At 37.2% G+C, this 26736-nt stretch overlaps 1 protein-coding gene across 1 annotated transcript in view; it reads right to left on the bottom strand.

Moving 5' to 3' along the window:
* Nucleotides 1–906: 906 nt before the first annotated feature.
* The window catches only part of FAF1 (Fas associated factor 1), a 159308-nt gene continuing 133478 nt past the window's right edge, over nt 907–26736 (bottom strand). The window contains exons 16-19 of the mRNA XM_068690190.1: nt 22078–22158; nt 21408–21485; nt 17085–17300; nt 907–4114 (exon numbers count right to left, since the gene is read on the bottom strand). Coding sequence (XP_068546291.1) covers nt 4031–4114; nt 17085–17300; nt 21408–21485; nt 22078–22158 — 459 coding nt within the window. The 3' untranslated portion in view covers nt 907–4030. The remainder of the gene's footprint in view (nt 4115–17084; nt 17301–21407; nt 21486–22077; nt 22159–26736) is intronic.

Genomic DNA, 26736 nt, shown 5'->3' with positions numbered 1-26736 from the left:
GAGAGGAGACAACTACGAGGCTATGACAGAGGTCTTCAAAGCCATGGGTGGTGTTGAGGGAGTGAACATGAAGTGACTATTCACTGTTCCAGTGACTGCAATGAACAGTCCCTGGAAAGGGACAGGAGAGCTCATCCCAGGCAAGTGCCCTGCCACTTGTCTGAGAATTCATGCCCCTGCTCGCACGTTCCCTCTGAACAAGCTTAAATAATTCCATCCTTTGGCAGTCAAACAGCGCTGATGGCAGGGAGTGAGCACATGCTTAAAGCAGCCTGTGCTACAGTGGTCTTGCAGAAGTCTTCTGAAATGTTGGAGACTCGGAATTTCTTCTCCTCAGGCCCGTGCCAGTCACAATGCAGGAAACCTTCCATGTGAAGTACAGCTCAGTTAAAAACCCCAGGGGAGACCCAGGCAAAGATGACCACCACTGATTTGAAATAAAGATGTATTAAAGAGGTATCATGTGCCTCGTCAGATGCTGGAAGAAAGGACGCGGTGCTTACCTTGACACAAGACCTCCAGGCTGTGGAGCCCGAGTGGTGGAAGGCCCCCTGGGCTAGCACAGAGCCCAAAGCTTCAGCTCCAGCAAGGAACGGTGCCCACAAACCATCTCCATCCTGAGCCTTCCTATCAGCCAGCGCAACCAGCTCCTGGTTCTGCCTGGCAGGGACTCATCACGTGTATTCTGTGGGGGGGCTGCTCTGATTTGTTTGGAAACCTATTTAATTGTTGTTTGTTGTGGATCCCACTCTAAGGCACCTAAATCTTCCTGTGAATTGTTTAGGGAGTCTGGCCATGAGGCTTCAATAACAAAGTGCTTCAGTCCTTCTGGGAACCTGGGTCACGGTGATTTGTTTTTTCCCCACATATGGAAGAGTGAAATCATATCACTTTTTAGTAGAAATATTACTGTAATTGAAAATTTATTTTAAATTTCTAACGTCACCGAGTACGTACAGTTCATGAAAGCCAAAGTCTTTTTCTGCTACATTAAAAAGAATAAACAAACCCCCAACACAGCTCCATTAGAAACCCCCCTCACTAAATTTAAGAGCGCGTATGCAGAGAACACAGAGCAAACGCCAGTGCTCTGCGCATTCTCCAATGAAGACTTAGAACAGCAATGTCTACAGGCAGGACGTTTCTTCCGAAGCCAGAGAGCCCCACCTTCACCACCATGCTCTGAAGGCCAATACCGAAAGCCAACACATCGTACAGGATTCCTTCCGTTCATTAACAGTAATTCCTAAGACTTAAAACTAATGCATTAACCACATTAATGATAATCCACTAATGTGAAGAACCTGGAGATAAAAAAAAAAAAAAGAAAAAAAAAAAAAAAGAAAAAAGGCAGAATCAGGCATATGCTCTGTAGCAAGTGTTGCAGTTTTGGGGTAATAATAATTACAAAATTAGCCTGTAAAATGATGAGAGGATTAACCATGTCAGCAGAGCACACGAAGTGAATACCATGGTTTAGGAGAGCAGAAAACGATGGCAAAGAACATTAACGTTTCCACACAGGGACTGGTTTGCACTGCAGGTGTAATTTGGAATGGTGACTAGATGGTTGCTTCTTGAAATCAGGCCCAAAGTATTTAAGGACCAAAACCATAAAAGCTTTATTTAAATTGAGTGATACACTTGTTGTGGCAGAATGATCCTTATATAGAGATCTTGGTATCTTTGTATCGGGGGCAGTAATGCCACCCCTTCAAACACTTCCACTTAATTCTCACCAGAACATTGTGATAATGACAGGATATTTTGCAATATGAACAAAATGGGGGAAAAGAGCCCTAAATCAGAATTTAGAACAGAAAGGCCAAACAAACCCTGGGAGCACTGACTTCAACAAGGTCAACAAATATTCAAGCCACATTTAATAACTTTATGAAACTAGTATCAAAGTAAAGAATATATAGTCAAAATACAGAAATAAAGTTGAGCGAGAGAAAACAGCCTGATGAGATCAAACAAAAGTTAAACAGAACAAGTTAATGTAACAAGTTCACTGAAAGGTTGCTTTGCTTGTGTAGCAGTTACAGCAATTCCTTTCCTCTACAGCCAGCTTAGAAGGAAGAGCTCATCTGAAAAAAAAAGATATGCGTCACTTTCAAATCCTGCTGTATGTGTTACTGTGATTGTTTGCAGAAACAGAGTCACCCCAATTTGCAACCTATGTTAATTTCGTATTTAATAAACATAGTAGATCTTTTTAATAAGAAAACAAGAGTTGAGAACGAAGCACCTGCATTCAGGTTTCCATTACGCATACATTTATCGTTCTATTGGCTATGAATTCTTTTATTTGTGAGCTGCAAATGATTAGGATTTGCTTACACTTCCAAGCCTTTTGTTTGTCATAGATACTTCACTTCTAAATGTGTCTGATGTAGCACTCACTAATTACAGAATTACAAAAGGTAGAATAAGGCTTTCCCCTGCTCAGAAATTTGCATTTTTGGTAAAGGTAACAATATATCAGCTTCACTAACACCCTAATAATAGGCATACATTGAATTTTATATCACCATCCTTCCAAAGAAAAAAATAAAGACTAAAAGATGTGTGCAGTTGCTTCTTGCTTAGTAGAAAACTTTCAAATCAGAACTCATTTTGTTACGATAAGCACTGTGAATTACAACATATAAACATGTGGAAAACAATACGCCAGGCGCTACAAAGGAAGTTTGATTAGCAGATGACAATTCTGTAGTGCTATTGTGCACTATCCTGTAAGCCCAGGTTTTAAAAAAAAAGGAGGAGGAAGGGGGGGGGGGGGGGGGGGGCGAAAAACCCTACCACTTTTGATGCAGGTTTGGCATGAAGTGTACTTTAGATCTTAGCCTCAGTATGCTTTTCTCTGGTTGTGCTGTTTAAAGTACCAGATTTTTCCACATCAGATAGTAGGTAGTTGGTGCATACATTTCAGACAACAGAACTAGGATTTCTTTAATTTGAGACGGGATCAGTAATCTATTGTTAAAATGTCCGAAGTGTGCAATAATAAGGCAGATTTCTTATTACACCATCTTTTAAGATACTCATTGTTTGATGAAACAAACAAGGTGCTTTAAAACAGCAGAGTAATAGGATACAAACAAGTGCCAGAATGAAGGAAAACCGCTAAAATGGGAACTGCCATTTCTTTCACAATGAGAAATAAAGAACTTTTGTATCTGGTATTTGAAAGGTTTTTAACAGCTGATATTCAATATCAGCTGATTCCTGAAGTGTTGGCGAGATACCAGGTTTCTGGTACTGGCCATTTCTAATGTTATTTAAATATTCACATCATGCAATAAGCAGTTTCACACACTGCAATGTAATGGAAAATACTTCCTAAACTGAATCAGAATTGAGACCCAAAGCAGAACCAGTAAATAAATACCTTGCATATATGTCAAACTATATTCTTCAAACAAAACCTTACATCTTATCAAAGAAGTCAGAAAGTACTAACAAAAATTATATGCTTTCTACTATAATACTGTTAAATTTCCATGGCTGAGAATGTCCCGTTAATTTTTTCTGCCTTTTTAAATTAGGTGACAAAGTAGAAATTCAAACACAGAAATAAAATGCATATATATGAGAGCACTGGCTCGGCGAGATATCAAATATACAGCATTCTAGTGTCAAAAGTACAGGCAGAAATGTCCAAGATTTCTTGGTGAAAAAGGGGCATTTGAGGAGTAAAAATTCTACTTAACAATCACTCACATTTTAACAGTGCATTAATTATAACAAAAGCTGGATGATAAGTGAGCAACATAGTCATAACGTTCAGTGTTCATAGCAGAATTTTATCCTCTGCTCATTTAAACGAGGTTGGAAACATATACTCATGTATTTGAAACTTTAAGTAGCTATCTTTTTTCAATTTTTTCAGGATTCTTGCGAGAGGCCAAGTTGTGACATTGAGTTGAGTTGGATGATAGTACAAGATGGCGTTGATAGATGTGTTCCTCTCGATGCTGTGCCTCTGGCTTGTCAAAGGATGATTAGTCCTACAATCTTGTTTGATCTATTCTTTTGCCTCTAGGAAAAGGGTTTCTTGAGGATACAGTTTTACCTCCAGTAATGATTTATTTGGATCCAGCTGGGTCACCTGTAAAGATAAGAATGAAAATACAGGTGTAAGTAGACTTTTATGAACTGCTTATCTTCACAGTGCAGATTTTCACTCAGAGAATTTTGAATCCCTCCAGTCAGTGATACTGGAAATTGTCAGCATGAATTCCCAGAGCGTGGTGAAGAAACGTGTTGCATTTTGTATTTTTCTGTTAATGTTATTAATATTATTTTGCATATCGTGTTTTAAGCAGAATCCATCAAGTTAATTCCAAGAAGAGTTGTTTTTCTCCCACAAACCAACATGTGAATATATTTGTTTTTGGAAAGTTAAGGTCATTTGGAAGGTTAATTGGATCACAAACTGAGATGAAAAATCAAACCATAGTCCCAGGTAAGTATCCTAAAATTTCCATTGTTCACTTGAGTCTTGACTCCTTGGCAGATTTGTAAAGGTATGCAGGCAATCATTGTGCAGGCGGGCACACAGCAGAATTCCACTGAGAGTTAAATGTTGTGCAACTTGGAAAATACTAACACAGGCACTATTGGCACCACTAGTGGTAGAATTCCTCATAATTTGTATTGTAGCACCAAACCCTGCAAGCTGTTCATCACCGTTAACTAACTTTCACTTCAGGTACATGAGCAATTCCCAGTTTACAGTTAGAAAAATTTGTGTTGAGGATCCTATTTAGAAACTGGATTGCTGCCTATAGGAAAAGTATCTTCTATGAAAAAAAAAAAAAAATATATATATATATATATATTACATAATATGATTATTTATACATGCAAAATAATGAAGACAAGTGTCTTCCTTGGGTCCCTCAGACATTCATGTTTACATGTCAGCACTGTGACACCTTTCAGAAGATTACTGCAGTGCTTCACGTAGAAAGCTGAACGTTGTTTCTTTCAATCTTACCATTTTCTGAAATACTTCGCTTTCATTGTTAAAGTTGTTTTCCTTGGTAACTCTGTTTTAATTTCCCTTGCTGTGTGAGCACACTAATTATCAGGAGCTTGTCTGTCAGTAATAGATCATTAGTCTCACGCTACGAGTATAAAAAACACAAATCCACACTGATAAGTATTTTTTCTGAAGTTAAATTTGTTTATACCTATGATCATATTATGCCATTGATTTCTAAAATTATTTTTTGGAACAAAAAATGTGTAAAGAGAACCAAACGTTATGAATTATAAAATGCTAAATGTATTTTTTTCTTAAAAGTATAACTTACTAAACCTGTCACCGATTACCGAAAACAGTACCACATCCCTTTCTCTTCTCCCTAGTTAAACCAGGCAAATTTAAAACATATTTCTATTTCCATTGTTTTATTGGATAATTCAAGATAACTCAATATTTAAACAAATATAAAGAGCTTATCGCTTCCTAAGTCCACTGAAATCAAAGTAGTTTCACCCCTCTGCAACAGAATTAAATAGTAATAATAGATGCATTACTTTGATTCCCAAAGCAGGAACATATTTTCTTATACTTCATGTACCGTGGTGAGCTATTGCTAAGTGGCTGAAGAGAAAAATAATTTGTAAAAACACCAGGCTCAATTTTAGATTCCTATTATCTACAGTCCAATTATGCATTCCTGCACAGATGCTGCTTAAATTATTGAAAGGTTATTATCTTAGAAAGCAAATCTGTTATGTAAAAAACAGCCAAAGTAGTGCATTTAAGTTTGTGATTACAGAAGTATGCTAATTAAGTATCTTGTTGCATTTTTTTATGTTTTAGTATTCTGCTACAGTCCATTGCACTTCAGCACAGGGAGGGAAGTAAACAGGGGTCTCTGCAATTCACAGCACATGAGGTACTGGGCACCTAAGAGAAGCAATTCTCATTCTCTTTTCAGTTAAAGCTATTATCTAATTAGACCTCTCTGATATTAAATCCTGCAATCTCTTTTTACAATAAAAGGAAGGCAGGAGAGAACCAAAATAAGTCTTCTCTACATTTGACATACACACACAGAAGTGAAAAGCAAATGTAGGCAATGAACACAAACTTCCAGACTGTAACCATATGTAAACCTACTGTTCACTTAAGTGTAGTTCAAGGTGCATACCCTAGTCTGAACTCTGAGCTTCACAAGCTTCAAGTACTTCAATAACAATGCATGATGTCCTTTCCTCGAAGTCTTTAAGCTTAGAAGGGTAGTTAAAAGCGTTGTGGAGTACCTGCAGCAAAAGGATTGTGCAGCTTTGCACCATAATTTCAGTGTGCTGCTTAATTCACTGAGGGACAGCAGAGTTTGCAAATGTTTACACCATTACCCAATTAACTAACAATATGGCTCCTGCATCTGTCAACAAACAAAGCTGTTGTTGCTTTGTTTTAGCTCCTTGGCATTTTCTGTTCATATGGGTCGCCATTGTACTTAATTATCACACCATAACCCTTCTGCAGCTTCTACTTTGTTATTTGTGGTTTGTAAATATGATGTTTACTACAAAGAATAGCAGCCTTATTAGCGAATCCACCTCCTACCAAAAGAAATGGTTTCTCATGTATATGTATGAAATGTAAGACCTAAGATGCTTTGTAATTTACAGTATTTTTGAACAGACTTAGAAACCAAAGAATGATACAAAATAGAGATCAAAGGACCAGGGAAGAACTATAACCCACAAAGGTGTGCCCAGTGTAGTGTCTTAATGAACTGTATTCACTTCAGGAAATTTGTGTGGGTTGTTTCACAAAGCAAAGTATTAAAGTATCTTTAAATTTGTCTACTTCATTGCATTAGTGTTAGGACAAATTCTGGAATCCATTTTGGTGCTGATGATGCTTTGCTCTGATGTCACTGCATGGTGCTCTTTCCTAAAGAGCCTTGCACGTTATATGTTACATTGCCCCAACCCCCCACACCTTTATAATTTAAAGATTTTCTTTTTTTGCATATTATTGGCAGTTATGCAGGAAATCATTTAAGCATGTGTTTACGTATTGAATCGGGTTTGATCCTATTGAACTCACCCGTGGTGCTCAGCTACACGCTTTCTTGATTAAGGCTGCAAAATTCACCAAGTTAGGCATTTGTTAATCAACAGCCGAAAGCCTAATGGTGCTCTGTATTTTCAGGTCCTACAATGTCTCTCTTCCTACCAGTCACACGCATTCTCAGAGCCTGCTCATACATCCCACAGTGATAACAGCTGGTGAGGTGAATGTATTTTAAAAACATATTTTGTGGCTTTGTTAATTTGAATGCTTTGTATTATATTTACATTATAATGAAATATAAAATAATAACCCTTCAAAAGGGACTCTAAGTTGTTTCACATTTACACAGTGTGGAGGATGAGGGAAGAAAGACATGATGTTCAGATGCTGATAGAGTATGATTTCAGTGACAACAAAATTGTTAAATATGCAAGCTCACAGGATTCTGTAGAATAACACATTTAGGGTTGTCCCAGAGCCAAAGGTAACAGTATCTCCGGGCAAATGACTTTCTACACAAACTTTGACACACTCTTCAGGGATGGACTTTCTAGCAAGGTGACCAGTGAGTGGTAACAGACCCTTATTTCTGTCGGCATTTTATCTTGCCACTGCGCAATCACTTTCACTGAAATATGTTTCAGTTGGTTAAATGGTATTTTTCCTCCAACTGTATATACAGTTTTACAGGGCCTCTTGCTTTTTTGCAGCTAAGACTTTCATTTAAAGAGTTTCATTACATAACCTATGCTGGATTGGTGCACAGTAAATGTATTATTGTAGCAGGTATCTGTTTAAATGACTTCTGTGGTCATTATTCCAGCTAAGCACTAGCTAGTCGGTTTAAAGTACTCCTGCAGCACTTTGAAGTTTGCATGATTTATGGCTGCACAGAACCAAAAGACAGCACTATTACCTCTTGTATTTCTCTTGTAAGACTGTAGTAGCTACTTACACTTGATTTTTTCAACAAATTTCCCCCTTTTTAAGGACCCAATAGTGAAAATTATTACTAGTTTAAACATGGTGAAAATTGTTACTAAACAACATTTTAATGGATCTTTGTAGCAACATCTTGTTCCTTCCAGAATCATTTTTGTATTATTTCTCTCTTCACCTTTGCTGACCTATCTGCTCTACTACACGCTCACATCCTGCACAGCTGTACTTTTACCATTTCAAAGGTGTGGTTCCTTACCTTCCCAACTCTGCAGGGAGAAGATAAAGACAAGAAAAAATGGCTTAATGCCCAGGAAGGTCATTTAAAAATAAAGAATCAAATACACAATTATTATGACACTTACACAAGCAGTAAATATCACACCCTTCACCTTTCTCTCCACCCTAGGACAAGGATCTGATTCCTGAGTAGCACAGCCTCTATACCACTTACACACGCATGAATACATTTAATGAATCTAACGGACAAAGAGTTCTTTTACTCTGTTTCCTAATCCTCCTAAAGTATAAATGCAATAGAAATTACTTAAAGGCACACCTGGTAAAGCACCAGATCTGTTTAAAAAACTATATTTTCAGAATGACACAAACAAATACAGTGAACCCTTGTCACATACTGAAATATCTACGGGTTATAGGGATAATATGCCCAACTGGTGCCACAAACAAAAGTAGGGTTACTTCACAGAAATATATGCAATTAGATCTGGTTTAGTTGAATAAACTTCAAGATAATTTACATCTGAATTGAAGAAAGCCGTCACAAATAAGGAAAAATATGTCATAGTAAAAGACTTCAAGTCTCGTTCTAAGTACAAAGCTTTAAGCCTGATATGCCACACTCCTGATCCTATTTCACCGAAGAGAAAAACAGTATTTCAGATTCAGCATATTTAAAAAGTATATTTACTAAGCAAAGTAATGGATACTGATAAAACAGAGAACTGTGATGTTGTATCCTGTACTCTGAGCGTGCTTTCCACTCTTAGAAAAGCCGTACAGAGACAACATTTATCTTTACATAGCAGAAATCATCAGTGACTTAACATCATTTATATAAGAAAAGAATTTGCTGTGTAGATTCTAAGCAGTGAAGGCTTATATGATAAACCTGACTTGCATTACTTGTCTTTTCAGAAAGTAAATTAAGAAAAATAGCAACTGTGTTCTCCTTGGTTTTAAAAAGTAACAAGCATAATGACAGGGCAGTGTGAATAATAACCCTGACATTGCTGTGTTTCTGTAGTGACTATTTGGTGCTTTTAAAAGTTCAACATTATGAATTCAGTATTCTACGTAAAATTTGATTTTTTTAATTGGGAAAACTATTTTTTATTTTGTTTGTAGAGCAAAGTTTAAGAGAACACAAACACAAATCATTATTACACCAAATAAAATCCTGGATGCTAATTATGTTTAAAAAATAACATGTTTTACAAAAATCGTATTGCTTTTTAACAGTTGAGAGTGTGAGAGAGCTGTGACTACAGATGCTCTGTCTTCCAATAAAAGCCATTAGGAAATGCAACCCCACCTGGGTAGCTGTAGTGTCTATGTGACTTAGTCCTAAAATCTGAAATCTTGCTTCATGTTCAGTCCTTCCCCTTTTTGGCCTGGCCTGTTATGTCCAGAACACACCCAAGTACTAACCTTACTGAGTATCTATTTGTATTTATTTCTAAGAACTGCTGTCTATAAAAAATCACTACTAGAAGACTGCATCTTCCTGTAGCCATATTTTCAGTGACAAAGTAACAAACATACATACAGGGCTTTTTCTTCTTGGCAGGAGAAATGAAAACATCCAGGTATTTTAACTAATTACACTCTCTTTGAATAATACGGCTTTTGCTGATGCAGCATTAGTGGCATGAAAATATCACCGAAATTGCCTTCTGCATGGAGGAAGAAGGTAGTGGTAGGGGCGAGCTGCTAGCAGGGCACAGCCCGTGCTGCTGTCCCCAGCCCCAACAATGCTGACACCAGCACCACGGGGCTCCAGACTTTGAGGGAAGAGGAAGATGCTGTAAAGCTCTCCTCAGATTTTCTGTTTTCCTCCTTTCCTTCTGTTTGGTTTGATATCGATGATCTGTTTTTTGTTGTTGTTTTTTTTTTTTTTTCTCAGAAAAAAAGAGAAGCTGATGGAACCCTCTCCCTGACAAAGGACCCACAGGCAGAGGAGCTCCATCACCTTCACACTATTTACTTTCAGTTTTCTTGCTGAGCAGAGGAAAGATTTAAATAGTGGCATTTACAGATCAGAGCATTTGTATGTTAACCATCCCTTCTGCTGTGCCAAGGAGCAAAACAGTCTGTTATTTCTGGGCACTGCTGCCAATGTGCTTTTATCAAACAATTCATGCATTTAATTATTTTAAAAACGTGCTAGCTCCAGAGACGACAGATCCTGGCCCCAGAAATACTGTAGCTTTCACTGTGGATATTGATGATGTGCTGAATGAAAGCAAGACAGCCACACCTCCTGGAAGTCTGAAAACATATAAATACATTTAGTGCCTCTAATGTACTACAAGAACTTTGCTTTGCATATGTAGGTCCCAAAGGGAATGGATAGGAACGCAGCCACTCACCGGAGAGCGATCCATGATTGCATTCATGTGCACGTAATTATAACTGCATGGAAAAACGATCCAAAAGGATTTTTATCAAGTTCAAAGGATTAAGATGTTCAGATACCACAATGATAACTACAGTATAACATTGTGATTGGTAGATAGGTAAATAGAATGAAAAGCGCGCCTAAGAGTGCTTTGGTGATTGAGTCTGATGTATTACTTATGCAATTACCAAAACAGCAGGAGATCATTAAATTTTCTGGTAACCAGACACAGCTTTCTTAGTATCATACTACTACAAAGGCTCTTTATTGGTATTTTATCATTACATATTCTTCCTACAAGGGAAAAAAAGAAAACCACAAAATTGACATAAAGCATGAACTCTGGGAAAAAAAGTACAAAATGTCTTAGGGTTAGTTTATGCTGGATGATGCCATACCCAACAGCAAAGCTCTGCTGCTTAACTAAGGCATCTTCCTGTGAACAATAACATGCCTTCCCTGAAATAAATGTTTGTAAAATGGTGCAGTGCTGAATAAAAGAACACTTTTGGTCAGAGGGATGTGCTTGGGTGGAATATATTAATCACGTGGTTGGCATTAGTCACTGGGTTAACTAATGAGGATGACTCAACTAAGAGCTCACAAACAGCATTGAGTGTTGAGTGCTCTGTTGAATGCTAACTTCAGTGAGTCTTAAGTAAAGCAGCTCATCTGAAACACACCTATTTGCTGAAATTAGTTAAACATTCCCTGTATTCAAGTAGAGTTGTCATACAAGATCAGAAACTATGTTCACGTATAGAATGTAATTCTTTTTAGAGGAAACTTACATCTATGGGGCGAGGAAGGCATTTATTCCCTTCCATATCCTTTCAGTGACTTTATACAAGAAGGAATTTAATCTTTCTCTTTGTATATCAGTTAAGCAAACACCAGGTCTGAAGAGGCAGATCAAGTCTTCAAGTCTTTCTTTCTTGGAAGAAAATATTATGAAAAAAACCTTTCTGCAATACTTTTTTTTTTAACTACATACATAGAAATTGTATTTGCACAAAAGTGGACATTACATTTCAAGGACGAAAATATACTTTCTGATGTCCTACAAGTACTGCCATCAACTTCAGTGGGGCAAGAATATCAACTACTCTCTTTGTAGCTGCTGACCAAAACAGGACACTACTTTGTGTGAGCAACGAACTTGTCAAAAGCAACAAAACCTAAGGGTTGCACACTTCAGTGTTCTGCTTGCAATTATACGTGCTCCAGTCCTCTGGAATTCAAAATTAATCAGTCCAATTAATTGTTCTACTGTTACCAGTCAACAGAAGAACGATCAGAAATCATGCTCTTAGAAGAGGCACGGGAATATTCTAGTCTGGTATGGTCAGTTTACTTAGACAAATTCTCTGTGTCTTAACTAAACTAAACACAACTGCTGGAATAAATAAAATAACATATCCTGAAAGAGAGGAAAGGCAAGGGCGGGTAGTATTGACTTAATGACAGCTTCAGCCAACAAGAAGAGGGATGCCTACCTTTGTAAGTGGCTGTGACCTTCTGTAAACTAGATCATAGTTGATAATTACATGACACCATCAGGTGCATTGCCTTGAATAATTCTAAAGGATTGTGCAATTAAACAGATGGATACTATTTTGTGAAGTAGGAGATAGAAATACCAGTAACTTGAGATTACTGGATAAGTTTGGTGAATTATGTTAAACTTTCCCTGAACTTATAAAAACAGTATCCAAGTTTCTGAACTTATCAGAAAAATACTTTATTTTTCTGAAATCCTCCTTGGCCCTTGACAGCTGTTCAAGCTACTTTCCCAATTTATGTGAATGACTAGTTACTAATAATGCTATTGGGTACAGCTACGATACTGCGTGAATCCTTTCTCAGAAGCACATCTTTCTTCCTTCTTTCCATGAAGATGATGATTAGGGAAAAGAACATCAAGAGCCAGACATGGTCCTGAACATGTATTTCTTTCATAACCTGTTCAGTGAGTTTGAATGCCACATTATGAGTTTAGATTATCTGAATGTACTATTTGCACGGGGTGAAATGCAGAAAAATCCTTACAAAGGCTAGAATGGACTGAGATGCACAGAATTGCTAACCTACACCTAACTCAGTCATACAAGCATCATGACCATAACATTACAACACCAGAGCACAGTCACATGTTGGGATGATCATGCGTGCAGAGCACTGCAGCTAAACTCACCATACCCTGGTGTTATTTCCACCACTGTGGGTGTCAAAATAAGATTACTCCTGCCAGAATGCAGGAAATGAACAATTACATTTGGTTTTGGGGGGATATCTTACTCTGTATTTCTGTATAATATTAAGAATAGTCTGGCATTGAATTTACGGAAATCCTGATTGTACTTAATTTAAATTGATGTGCAATTTGAGTTAAATTCATTTTCTATGGTTTCAAGGGAGACAGATTTTGTTTCTGTTTATTTAAACTGCTGTTGGAATTGGTTAATTAAAAGGATTTAAAAAATCTTAATACTCTAAACAGAGCAAACTGGTTCTGAATTATTAAGCAACATTTTAGATGCATTTAAATAACCTTAAGTGACTTAACTGCCACCTGATCCTAAGCTGTGGCTCAGAAAAATGAAATGTGAAATACTGTAGAAGTCTTGGCTTACCAGGGCTTCCAGATACAGTAAATAAAAAGCTTAAGTCTCTAACAAAGCGTCTGCAAAGCCATATCTCAAATACATAACTAGTGCTCCACCTCAAGGAGAAATGAGCAGAAGAAACTGAAGACTGCAGCTTTGATTTTTCAGACCAAATCAGCAAGCTCAGTCTTTCAAAAACAGACTTTCAAATGAGATGGACTCGGCAGAGCATGCCAGGACCTCACTTTCTGTCACATACTATAAAACTTCCACAAACGTGTCATTAATCCTAGTAGCACCAGTTTGGGTGAATTTGTTCTGCACATTCAGTTTCAACTAGATATGGGACACTTTGGCTCCTTTCCTACAGCGTGGTCAAATGCCCAGGCCATAAGATGTTAAAGAATTTTTTGGAAGACTTCTGGAGACCTCCACTGAAGGAAGCGAGGAACTGGTCACTCAGAAGGTCTACAGGGTGCTGGGAGAAGATAGGCCTTGCAGAAAGCAGATTGAGAGGACTACTGAAATTAGTGTTTGGGAAGTCTTTCAGGAGAAAGGGACTTACTTGAAAGGGAGAAGGTTGACTGAGCATGCTAATATGCTTGGTGTAAGCTCTTTGTTGTTAGAGTTGAATGCATTTTGAAGATTAGGGTGACCATTGGAAGAAAAAGAACTATAATTCTAAAATCAGCACACAAATTTAACCGGCACATACGCTTGCTTCCATAAAGCCTTTGCAGGTGCATTTAAGAATATGGCTAAGGACTGGTAATACAGCTTTTTACTCAGAAAGATGTGCTTACCAAATGTTTTCAAAGTTAGAGGTAGAAATTACCTGCTGACACAGGGTCATTTGTGTGGAATATGCTTGTCAGTACAGTACGTAGTTCTGCTTTGGTTAAGGTACTGAGAAAGGAGGTGGTTAATATCTAATTTCTGTGCTAGTAGGAAGAACACAGTAAGTGACAAAGACCCAATAACAAGTCACTGCATGTGCTTAAATGCTTTGGAATGTCACTACTGCTTTAAAAACTACAAGTAGTGTCTAGAAAAGGTTAATCTGTGTATTTACTCATGTGTAGAAGTTTGTATTTACAGTAGGGTTATGATACCAACTTTAAGTTAGCTAAGGATATCTGTGTAAGCAACTGGAACATAGAACCAAGAACTAATGAATTTTTATTTACCAAAGAAGTAAAAATACTTCAACAACATTGTATCAGGACTGATGGCTTTGAAAAGAAGATTCTGAAAAGCAAGTAAAAAATGTTCTGACAAGTTTCCCATAAGAAAATGCTCATCTGATTGAAGATAATCCCCTCATTTTGATAAGACAAACACTTCTGGGGGTGTGTATGTTATTGTAATATAGATTAGGATAGAAGAAAATTGATTAACTTGAGAAGAAATGTTTTCATCTTACTGCAGCAAAAATTCGAGCAAAGAAATTCTGACATTTTCAAAACTTTTTTTTTTTTTTTTTCTCAAAATTGTTATACGTTAAATACAAAAGGATATTTCTAAATGCTATTTTTTTCTGGAGCACAAGCATCCCAAGTGTTTTGTTCTTCTTTCACAAATTTGAATGGACGTCTGTGATATATATCGTATAGCAGAAGGGTTTTGATTGCAACTTACAGTGTATTTTTAAGAGGCTGTATAGCATGAAGCCTGAGGTAAGAAATTTATACTTGTACCACACTTGCAATACTTTCATCAGCATGATTTTTTTTTCCTTTTTTAAGCAAACAAACAGAACTCTTCTCTCTGTGGAGTCGCACAATTCCATCTTTCCAAATCTGTGGAACATGGCAGATGTCATTTATAGTTAGCAAACCCCTGGGGATTATTTTTTGTCTGTTGTAGCTCTGGTGGTCACAATGGCAACCGGATTCATACACGGCCACTGAGTCAAATCAGCATGAATCATTTATGCGACTCCTCATACATGGCATTATTAGGTTGGAATCATAGAAAAAAGATGACAGGGTCTCGCGTCCAGTGCAACAGACCAACAGCTCTGTATCCTGCCATAAAATTCTCCTTCCTTTGCCTCAGCATTTTCTGCCTTGAAGTTTTACAAATTTATTGACACTACCATCCCACTGTAATTTAGTGGTCTTTTTTCTTTTCCATTCCTTTTTTCATTTGTTCTCATTTGAGCCATCTGATCAATTTTTGAGTTTACAGAGGACTAAAATTAATAATGATGACGATGTGATTATTTACAGAAACAGCCAGTCTAAACAGAGAGAATTTAAAGTGTAGGAAAAAAAAGGTAATATATTCATAGGTTGATTTTCTTTTTTTTTTTGTAATAACAATTTTTTGTATTAATGTGCTAGGACATTAATATGTTACAGGCAGGAAGGTATGATTGCAGAATATTTAAAACACATGAAAACGTTGTTTAGACTGTGAAAGATTGTTGAGTAAGGTGAATGATACTGGAAACTTAGATGACTTCCAGTCCTTGGTTCCACTGGAAATGATATCACATGCTTAAGGAGTAAAGTTAATTAGTGATTAATGAGATTCCCAAAATGCTTCTTTTCAGTCTGACTGATTAGGATTCTCAATATAAGACAAGGTGGAAGAAAAGCTGTAAGCACTGCAATCTTGTTTACAGAATTATGCCATGAATCTTCAGAAATCACATCCACTCTCAAGGTCATAGCTTGTTAAAGACATTATTTTCTTCCCCTTTTGGAGTACTTGTGTCACTTAAAATAACTTACAAATAGGATGATAAAGCAATGGGCTGCTGTTACAAAACAGTACTGTAAACACGCCAATCAGAGCTCTGCTCCTAGTGAACTTCCTCCACAGGCAGTGATGAGAAAGAAAATGGAAAAGCAACCCAGATACTGAGCTCCTTTGATGAAAAATGGCTTAACCAGTCACCTGGAGATTCCCCCGGACAACAAAACCCCTGCTCCAGCCCAAAGCTGCCCAACTCATTTGCAGTACCGGAGTTAGCACAGCCAAAAAGCTGCTGAACTTCACCCATCACTGCTTGGCTCAGTTTGTACTGTCACCTCTGCATTACCCCATTACCTTCCCCCTTTTACGCAGTGCCCTCATATTAATTGCTGCACAGTTGGATCCACTGACTTTTACCTTCGCTGTAACCATGACTAGTTAAATTAAAGTTAAACTGCAAAAGAGCAGACAACACATAGTTATCTTAAGCGAAACCTGGTAACAAGCACATAAGTATCTGTTGATAAACCAACAGAACTGAACTTGCTTTTGTAAGCAGTAAGTGGTATTGACTTTGAAAATCAGTCACAGCAAGTACATCACTAGAATTTGGACGCAGAAGGTATAAATGATTACTTGGTTGTATGATGTAACAGGTGGATGAATAATTCATTACAGCATACTGATTAGCTCGTAACCATTTGTTATCTGACACTGAGCCTTCCTGGTCATAACATAAAATTGGAATAAAATGGCAAAAACAATGACCAGAGAAATACTAATCTATATCAGACCTAAACAGCAGACTAATATTGATGCTCTTTCCTTCGCAACATGAAGCGAGTGATGCTGGCTCACAGTCAGAACACATGGACATTTTTCACTGAATGTGATCCACAACTTGTTTGTATCAGAAATGAAGGATTTTTTAAAATGTCACTGGAAACAGATTTCACAGTGCAATTTTGTATGCAACATATGATAGCACTGTTAGGCTAGCACCTGGCTTGCTCACAGCCACAGAGCTTGGGCCACACTCTAACATATTCAGGCACAGCTTTTATTTTCTATGCTAAAACATACTGGTCATCCAAACACACACAATTAAGAAGTAGTGATATTATTCCTGGAAGGTGCATTTACTCACATCTCTCCTTGGAAAGGTGCCCAGCAGCTTGTATTCCTCCCAAGGATATCCCTTGGAAGCTACAAAATCAAAGACAACCTGCAGCTTGCTGCTGGCCAGGAAACGTCGCTCAAAGAATTCTCCGCTGGGTGTCCGAATACGCAGTTTGCTGACTGACTCGGTGCTCTCCTCTTTCGGTTCTGGAGGCAAAGATTGCTCAAGAGAGAGCCTGATAGCCTGAGGATGGAAAAATAACCATTCAGGTTGCAGTCTTAACAACAGAAGAAAAGGAAAGAGCTTTTCTGTTCATGTCTTCTAGAATTTCATGATGTGCCATAGTTGTGCTTTATATCTCAACGACAAAATCATTTTTATTCACTCCTTAATAACAGCTCACCAGACAACTAATTAAAATAAATCCTTCTTTATAACACATATTATTAGGTGTACAGTTAATGCACGATGGGGATAAGTAATTTAATCATTTGGCAGAAAGCCTTGAAAAATTTGAAAGAGAGAATAATTGTCAAGTGGCCAATTGCTTCCTTAAAAGGGTATAAATTGAAGGCAGTAAAAGTATTTCTTCAAATGCACTTATTATCAAATTGCCTTCCTCTTATACAGAGTAATTGACCATTTGTACCAAAGACAAGACCCTCAGTGGCAGTTCAGAATAAAAAGAAATATGTGCAAGAGATTTACTATAAATAAATTAAAACACTGTTAGATGTGCTTAAAAATATCACAAATGTGTATTAAATATAGTGTATATACAAAATTTGGAACAGTCAAAGAAGGAAATTGGGAGGAGAGACATGGGAACTTTAAGGTTTAAAGAAAGCAATTATTATTACTACTTGCAGGAAGACTACTCCAAGCACAGGTGTGCACATCTTCTGAAACAACTTGCACGCAGCCAGCCAGCACTGTAATGCCCAGGCTGCACTCCACAGCTAAAAATGCAGATGCTTGCCTTCCTGCTAACACTGCGTGTATTGCTGATGTCAAGACTTTACAAGCAGGAACCAAGTCTGTATTCACTGACCTTTGCCTCCAGGAACTACAACATTTACACTTTGATCAGAATTAAAAACAAAGAAACAACAACAGCAACAAAAGCCTAATATTAGACTGCTGCCATAGGTGGGCTTGATTTTCATGGGTACTGAATGCTGTTGGCGCCCTCAGACAGAGGCTGATTTCTTTTAAAAATAAGATCATGTTTAGAAAGCAGCCTTGTTACCGTATCACCTTACTTCAGGCAGCAGTTAATGAGAATCTCAACAAGCGCTAGAAGCAGAATAACAATTCCTTCCCAATACACCTAAAAGACAGTATTCCAAAATGCTGCAGTCATGCACTGCTTTACCTAGAATTTAAAGGCACTTTCATAATACACAGTTGCTATTTATGCCTTTGAAAATCTCCCCAAGGTCATTTAGTAACAGATATTGATGGAGGATGATTGCAGTAAAGAGAAAGGAATGGGCAAAAGCAAGATTAAGAAGCCTTTTAAATAGTCTACTTCTTGCACACGAACCTCTGAGCAAATTATAGCTCAGTATAAATATTTATACATAGAACTTGAGTTCATTTTTGCTCATCTACTATGAGATTATATTTTAAATAGATTCTATTTTAATTTTCTCTCTCTCCATACTCAACCACCTGCTTACTGTCTTTCTGTTTTGACATTTCCCCACACAGTATAACAACAGATGCTACATTATTTACTGAACCCAATCAATTATATTATAGAAAAATAAACAACAGTAGCTCATTAGAGCTCTTTTCTTTGTGCAAAGAATGCGTCGCTCCCTCAAGTAACTAGTCTCCCAGGCTTCAATGTAAAACGGCAGTTTACAATGGATATTCTGTACCAGCAAACCAAGTCAGAAAACAATGATGAGATGGATCACATTAATAACTCTTGGATCTGAACAAGCAATTTCAGTTTTGTTGATAAAAAGATGTTCAGTATGTGAATAGCTCAGTAGCCTGATTTTAAATATAGGAACTGAACATAGAGGCACTTCTGTAAGTAAACACTGTTGCAGAACAATTCAGTATAAGTAATCTGTATACTTGAAAATGGGAGTGTTAGTAAACATTATTGTTAAAATCCCTTTTGTTCTACTAAGCAAACAGATCCTATTATTTTCATTACTGCAGTCTACAGTGAAACAGGGAAGCCCAGATATATTTTGATAACATGGACTAGCTTTGCAGGCTTTGTGTAAGAAAACACTTTTCAAAAGGCCAAGGTGTTAGAAAGGGTTCAGGAGCAGATATACTAAAGCAGAGTGAATTATTGTTTCTATGCATATGAAATTACTTAAATAACAAAAATGTTTTTATTATTTGAATCTGATTATAAGCGATTGCCCAATAGTCTGTTATTGCTACAGTACTGATTTATTTTTAATTGCTATTGACCTTACAGAATTGCCAGCTTTCGACTACTCGACAAAATTCTCACAGTTGAGTTTTGTGCACGGCTCATCCAGTTGTGTTTTTATCCTCTTATTCTTGGCTTATGTTAACAACAGGAGCTAAGAAAGCCATCAGATACTGTGGAATAATATAGAAGACTGGACTGCATTTTTACTAAATCATTGAATTCTACTGCTTTGATGGAATGCAGTATTTACAACACGGCACTGTTTAAAACGTTCTTGAATGTTTAAATGGTTCAGACTTTTTTAAGGCAATTATCTTGGTCAAAATATATATGCAAATGCATTGCTTATACAGTTTGTTTATTGGGTTTGTCTCTGGGAATAATAGCTGCACTGGTAGCCAACTTTTTGCAGTTGTGTAATGCAATTTTTTCATACATCAGCAAAGTACACAAGACTGAAATGTCAAATATATATTTAAGTCTGGGGCGGGGGGCCGATGAGGAAGGCTGTGATTTATCAGGATTCCGTGAGTTCCAAGGACTTTTAACTAAATGGAAAATTAAATGAGAATATAATGCCAAATTTCAAATCTCCATCATTGCTGGGAGTCAGAGCAGAAGAGTTATATAAACTCCACTAAAAATACCGAAACTCTGATATTTTATATAAATGAATAAATATTGAAAATATATTTTATCTATATTTGCAGTAATACTGGAAATATACTCAGGAAATACATATTCAATAGGGATGTCGATGTAGCTTTGTAGTCATTAGCAACTTCCTCACAAAATCTTATATGCCTAGAAGTCAAAGGACAACACTCAGTCAACTCTAATTTCAGTCAATACATTTATGTGTACGTCACTTATTTTGAACATTTTATTCAAGGGTTTCAAAGTCCCTTTCAAATATGAGCTAGGTGTGTTTCATAGCAGTTCTGTAAGGACATCTATTTCAAGATCACTTCACAGAACAGCTGAAAATACTTTAATGACTCGTCTGTTTCACCTATCCTTTGAAATGTGGTGGGGTTTCAAGGGAAGAAACATGGCTGTAACAAAGCCTTTTTTCTTCTCTTTTAAACCATATTACTTATTTGTCAGCAGGTGAAAAACAGGAAGCCACTGTAAAATTCATGTACATGATTATTTACGCCTACAGTGATACACAGCTAGGACAGGAGCCAGCCTAGATCCAGCAAGAGGCTGCAGGAGCTCTCTCTGGCAGGTTTTGGGGCCTGCAGAATCTACAAAATTGAGAGAATCTACAAAGTAACAGGGTTTGAGGAACAGCAAGCACTCTTCACAGCATATGGTTTCTACATTTTTATATAGGCCTAGAGACCTCAAGAGTTTGTTTAAATACAATTTTCAACCTAAGGAAGATTCTGTAGGAGATTGTTTAGACATTTTAAGACATACAATTGATTCAATTTTCTAGACTTTTTTTTTGTTGTTGTTGTTAGTTTGTTTTGATTTCTTCAAAAATTTTTTTTAAAAGTCTTTTGTCTCCCAAATAAGACTTGGCAACTTGTTTGATCAGAATTGCAGTTAGGCTTTGTGCTACTTCCTGGAAAAAATGAAAAGGCTCCATGGCATTATATTTTCAAAAGCAGTGCCTTCAGACACAAGATTTGAGACTCCCAAAGATTCCACTATTTATGAAACTTATTTCACAGATCTTTTGTTCTCGGGCCTATCTAATATCTGGCTCTAATTCAGAGCCAGATGATAGAAAAGAAAAACTAAGTGAAGATGAAAATTATTTAGTTGCATTATATTGTTATATATATATCATAATAAATTAATAAAAATACTGATTTGGTGTTCAGATGAAAAGTATACTTTGAATTAAAGTTACAAGGTATGTTGAACAAAAGCTGCAACCTCCAGAAGCCTCATGAATTCAAAAAGTTGTCAGAAAAGGTAAAACATCCCACCTCACGTTCTTCCTCCTGTTCTTTCCGAATCTGTTCCAAGCGAAACTGCTCTGCCATTTCTCTCTCTTGTGCTTCTCTCTAATAAAAAGAAACACATAGTAAATACACATGTACTCACTTCGCTTTCCACAGATCCATGGATGACTGACGTATTTGCACAATACAAAGCCAGGTGAATAAAACCTTCACAGTTCTTATGAAGCTTGTTAATGGAAACTTATCTGAACTCAACTTTTGTCCTCAAGAATTTACCACATTAACATAATTAGTTACATATATTCTGAAATGTCTTGAATTTCTCTTTTGTAAAAGATTCCAGATATGGTTAGACCCAAGGTTCACCCGGCCTAGAAACCTCTGATAATGATCATTAATTGTGAGTTAGAAACTAACATTAGAAATAGGATATTTATTAAGTGATCTTTTCCTATCATTCCATTGGCAGCTTCTATTATTATGTAGGGTCAGTACTGCTTTAGCAAAAAGATAAAAAAGATCAAAAAGTCAAATCTTGTGAATGTATCTAGTGCCATTTGATAACCACTTATGGCTCTTTCTGCAATGGTCTCATATTAAAAAGCAAAACTGAAGTGATGCACCAGAGAGATTTCACCAGTCATGGACAGATTCACATCTTGGCATTCACACAATCACTTCACCAGCCACACACCTTCGCTCTGTCAGCTTCGAGTGATATGCGGTATGCTTCATCCTGCTCTCTTTTCACATTTTCTCTGGCTTCACGTTCATCCTAAAAAAAAAAAAGAAAAAAGAAAGGAAGAGAAAAGAAAATGAAACCACCAGCATGTGGTGACCATCATGACATATATCTTACATCTCTGTTCACCAGCATTCTCTACCCTCATGACTTAATAAAAATATAAATATACATATATATCTGACTGCCTTACTTATCTAGCTATTGCTACGAGAAAAAAAAAATCAGAAGTGCCTCAAGGGCAACCTTAGCTTTAAAAAAGAAAAAAATTACAACTTACCTAAGGCTACATTTCAATTGCCATGCTATGTATGGTGAACAGTGTGTCCAAGCCCCGGCCCAAGGGCTGGAGCTGGCACCAAAGCTCTTTGTCCTGCCACCTTTACTGTGGCCTAGGCAGAGGCCGGGAGCAGCTGAAAGCCTTCTCCTGCACCAGCCACGCACGGAGAATCCAGCCTGCCAGAGCAGGACAAGGGACACTGGAGGGACACGTGTGGCCCAGCACTGGGGAAGGTCTCACAGGGATGTCACTCCTGCAGCTGACTGTTTGGACTGCCTTGTAGTGTGGAAGGATAGATTATGGTATGGAGGACAAGGCTGGATTGTAATTTATCATCTACTTCAACTGACAGGAGGGAATGGTTTGTTCCGTGAGAGGAGGCCTACTCCCAGGACCTTTCCTGGTAAAAACACAGTCAGCAGGACCCATCCAGGGCCAATACTATTAAACATCATCCAGAGGCCTCAATTCATATCGTACTGAATACTCTACGAGGATGGGACAGTAACAAGTAGTGCTCTGAAGTGTCTCAAATGTAAAGATGCAGGCAGACGAGAAACATGAGGTTAGTAAGCCAACTTCAAGCCAGCAAACCTAGCAAAATGTCTTATTAATGATCACAGCACAGAAAGTAAGGGTTTATGAAAAATATGCTAATGGCAAAGTGAGGCGTCACCCATACAGTGGAGGATCAAGAAGTGGATATCCCTGAAAGCTGAAAAGCACCGGGGCACTATCTGATAAAGCAAAGTATACAATCCTTAGCTCCATGCTCTGCTGCTGCAGCCAGAGACAACGTCGGCTGCTCTGCGCTTACTCTTCTCACATCCTATAATCCTCCTAGAGCCCTGCAGAGGCTGCAGTGGTCCCTACAAAAATCAATAAGATTTAGCTGTGAGACTGCTGGTGGGCTCAGCGCTGTCACCCGGAGTTACCAGCAACACAGCACTTAGGCTGGGGTTTCACAGAAATGAAAACCTACTACTACAGCTTTCTGAAGCATTATCATAATATTCCTCATGATCTGCAAGGCTTGTTCCACTTAAAAGAATCATTTTGCAAACTCATTTTATCCCAGAAACCTCACTCTTTGGCAAAAACTCGATTTTAAATGAAAGGAGCATAGTTAACTGTTACTGTCATGTCATGCAACCATGCCAAGATGTTCCTCAAACAAAACTCTAGCGTATTAGTGGTTAAAAAGTTCTAGAGCTGCATGCAACCACAAGAGGAAAGGACAAATTGCAGGAAAAGGTATACAACCTCCAGATGGAAAGTAACAAGATCTTTTTAGAGGAAACTCTTCTTCCTTATAGAAACAGGACCCAAGATTATTCTACAATCAGTGTCTCCTAAATTTTATTCACAGAAGATAGAGAAACCATCACTTTGTTCAGCAGAGCTAAAACATGAGAAGTAATTCTTGCAAAACGTAACAAGGACAATAACCACCAATAACCCATTCCCCTCTGGCTTCTCTGGACTTTGATAAGCTTTATATGCTATGTTCATGGAATGCCTTCAAAGATTAACTCAAACATGCCAGCATAAACTACCTACATTAATATTCAATTTCTGGAAGAGGGGATGATTTTTATAATATCCAAAAGTGAGGAAAGCTTCTTGAACCCACAGTTCCCAACTCTTTACAGATGGAATGTAACATATAAAAAAACCCACCTTTTATACTGTCTATATTGAAACTTTCCATAAACATACAGTAAGTTTACCTTAAAATGGTAAGAAACAAAACTAATTTCTCAAACCAACCTCCTGAAAGACAATGAATTCAGGCATTCTGTGAGAGGACAAGCATTTAAAAAATATTAAGAGTTGTTTTGGAGAGAACCTGTTTATCTTTCATGTTTTGCAACTTCATACATTACCGTAACTTCATGTCAAAGATCCCACAAGTCTGGGTGATCGATGCTGGAGGGACAACTGAAAGATCAGATGCAACTACAGGCTCTTTGCCAAAGACTGCTAGCAATTAACATATAACTAAATGTTAAAAATGTAAAAATTGTTAAAAATAACTCCAAAAATATATACTAAATCAAGAGTTGTATGAAATTGAATACTGACTTTTATTTCACATTAAACAAACGGTCTACTCAAGGAAGTTATTAAAGGTTACTTGAGATGAGTACAGGATTCATTTACCTACAAGGATCTTTACTGAGCAATTTTTGAAATTAGTTTAAATTACATAATCTGGATGACACCTTCAAAAAATACTGACGCTCTAGATTCTACAGCAAGAATATAAATATGAATTCCGGGCATCTCAGAAAAATATATTTGTTTCCTCCCCATTCATCACAGTTATCATCGTCCTAAAACCGGATTATGAAAAAGATGTCAGGAATGCGAAGAATTGCTATGCATGACTGCCTGGTCCTCAAAGAAATATGTAAGCCACATCTAGAAGTAAATGACCTTGCCACCGAGCTTTACACCACATAGAAATAATACTGTTCCTACTGAAACAGATCTAAGAAAAAAAAATCTGTAGCTAAACTAAACAGCACTGGAATCCAGATTTCTTCAGCTGAAAAGCAGATGTAATCAATCACATGGATTTTTGTTGTTTGTGTGTGTGTGTGTGTGTGTGTGTGTGTGTGTGTGTGTCCTATTCCTGTGTTTTGCTAACACTGCTCACACTCTATAGGAATAGCCACGTCTATGGTGATTATGGCAGATTTATAATATTCTCTCGTTCAGAGTTACACCTTGGACAATTTTTTAACATTAGATGCTGCAGTTCATTATTTTAGTCATCACTTCCTCTAGGGAAATCATACAAAGTATGAAGATGACACAAATATACTAGAAAGCAATAAAATAAAAGTGACGATGTTCACAGGAAAAGCAGAACAAAATATTTTGCAATTAATCTTTCATTGCTACCTAAAAAAGATGGCATGAAGGAAAAAAAAGACTAGCAATACTACTAAAAATTAATTTTAAAACGTCATATGTGTTGTCCATTAACAAAACATGAGGTAGCTGACATCTATCTTCTTAAACCCTACATAAATTGCAGCATCTACTGAGCATTAATAAATGCAACTTCATGTTACTTCTGCAATGCATGCAAAATGGCCATCTTCTGTTTTCAAGAAACCAAGATGTGAACAGACCTCTTATCCCAGTTCAATTAAAAAGCCTACATCAGAAAGAGGAATTACACTCAGCAGTTCTGAGTTTCACACCAGTGACCAAAGGAAGGTGTTAACATAAACCATCCGAATCACAGGGGTTTTGCTCCTTGAAGGTAAAAAGTCCCTCGAGAAATTTTAAGTACTAGTTTTAGATTTTAATGAAAATGTCCACAGAACAAAATATTTTCTGTATTAATTAAATGTTGAAATAGCTACCTGGTTGTTTCTTACTAGAGCATGAAAAACGTAACATGAATCCAGAACAAGGGCTGAAAACGAACAACGCAACTTTACATTTGAACTTGTACTGAATTGGAACAAGATCAACTTCGTGTTTTTGTCACATCTGTTTTGAAACGAATGCAATATTGCATGAGAGATCAGACTTGGCTTTGTCACACTAGCCTGGCTTCTAGTTCAAACATTGTCATCTCTGTATTATTTGTTAAAATGAATCATGGTAAAAGTAAATTCTACTTGTCTGCTGCAGAAGAAATCTGCAGACATTTAACAAGTTTACATAATAAAAAAATATAGAATAAATATAGAATGAAACACAGAATTCACCCTTGATATGAATTTCATTCACTTGGATCAAGATTCTTTTAGCTGCTCTTGCACAAGCCTTAAAAGTCTTATTTGGTGTTCAACAAAAGAAAATCCGAGCAATTGGGAATGATTTAGATACCAAACAAATCCAATGAAATCAACAATTAAAAAAAATCTTTGCTCATACAAGCGTTTTTGTATGTTTAAATTCTACCTTTGGACAAAATTACATGATCCGACTTTACTAAGGCAGTAGGCCTCATCTGCTTCATGATGAATGTAAGATCTGAACAGACAAATAAAGACTAAAAAAAAAAGGAAGGATGAACTCTGCAAGCCAAGAGATCAGTGGTGAAGAGAAAAGCCCATCCTTCTGACAGTGTACCATGAGGAAAACGAGGTGGAAGAAAATAGGAAGGAAGGGAGAAAGGGTGCAATGGCAGAGGAACGTTAGGGAACAAAGAGCAAAGAGGTGAGGTAAAGAGAGGTGGTACAATGGAAGCAAAAAATTGAATGAGCTTGAAGTGCATGATGGAGCAGAAAGGATTTAAATCTTTAAAGTTAAAAGGAAAAAGGGTCTTGTCAGCCTACATGGATGCTTACTCTATGCTATCAGAG

The sequence above is a fragment of the Anas acuta genome, chromosome 8 (assembly GCF_963932015.1).
Source record: "Anas acuta chromosome 8, bAnaAcu1.1, whole genome shotgun sequence".
NCBI classification, from domain to species: domain Eukaryota; kingdom Metazoa; phylum Chordata; class Aves; order Anseriformes; family Anatidae; genus Anas; species Anas acuta.
This window is presented reverse-complemented; position numbering and strand designations above follow the sequence as displayed.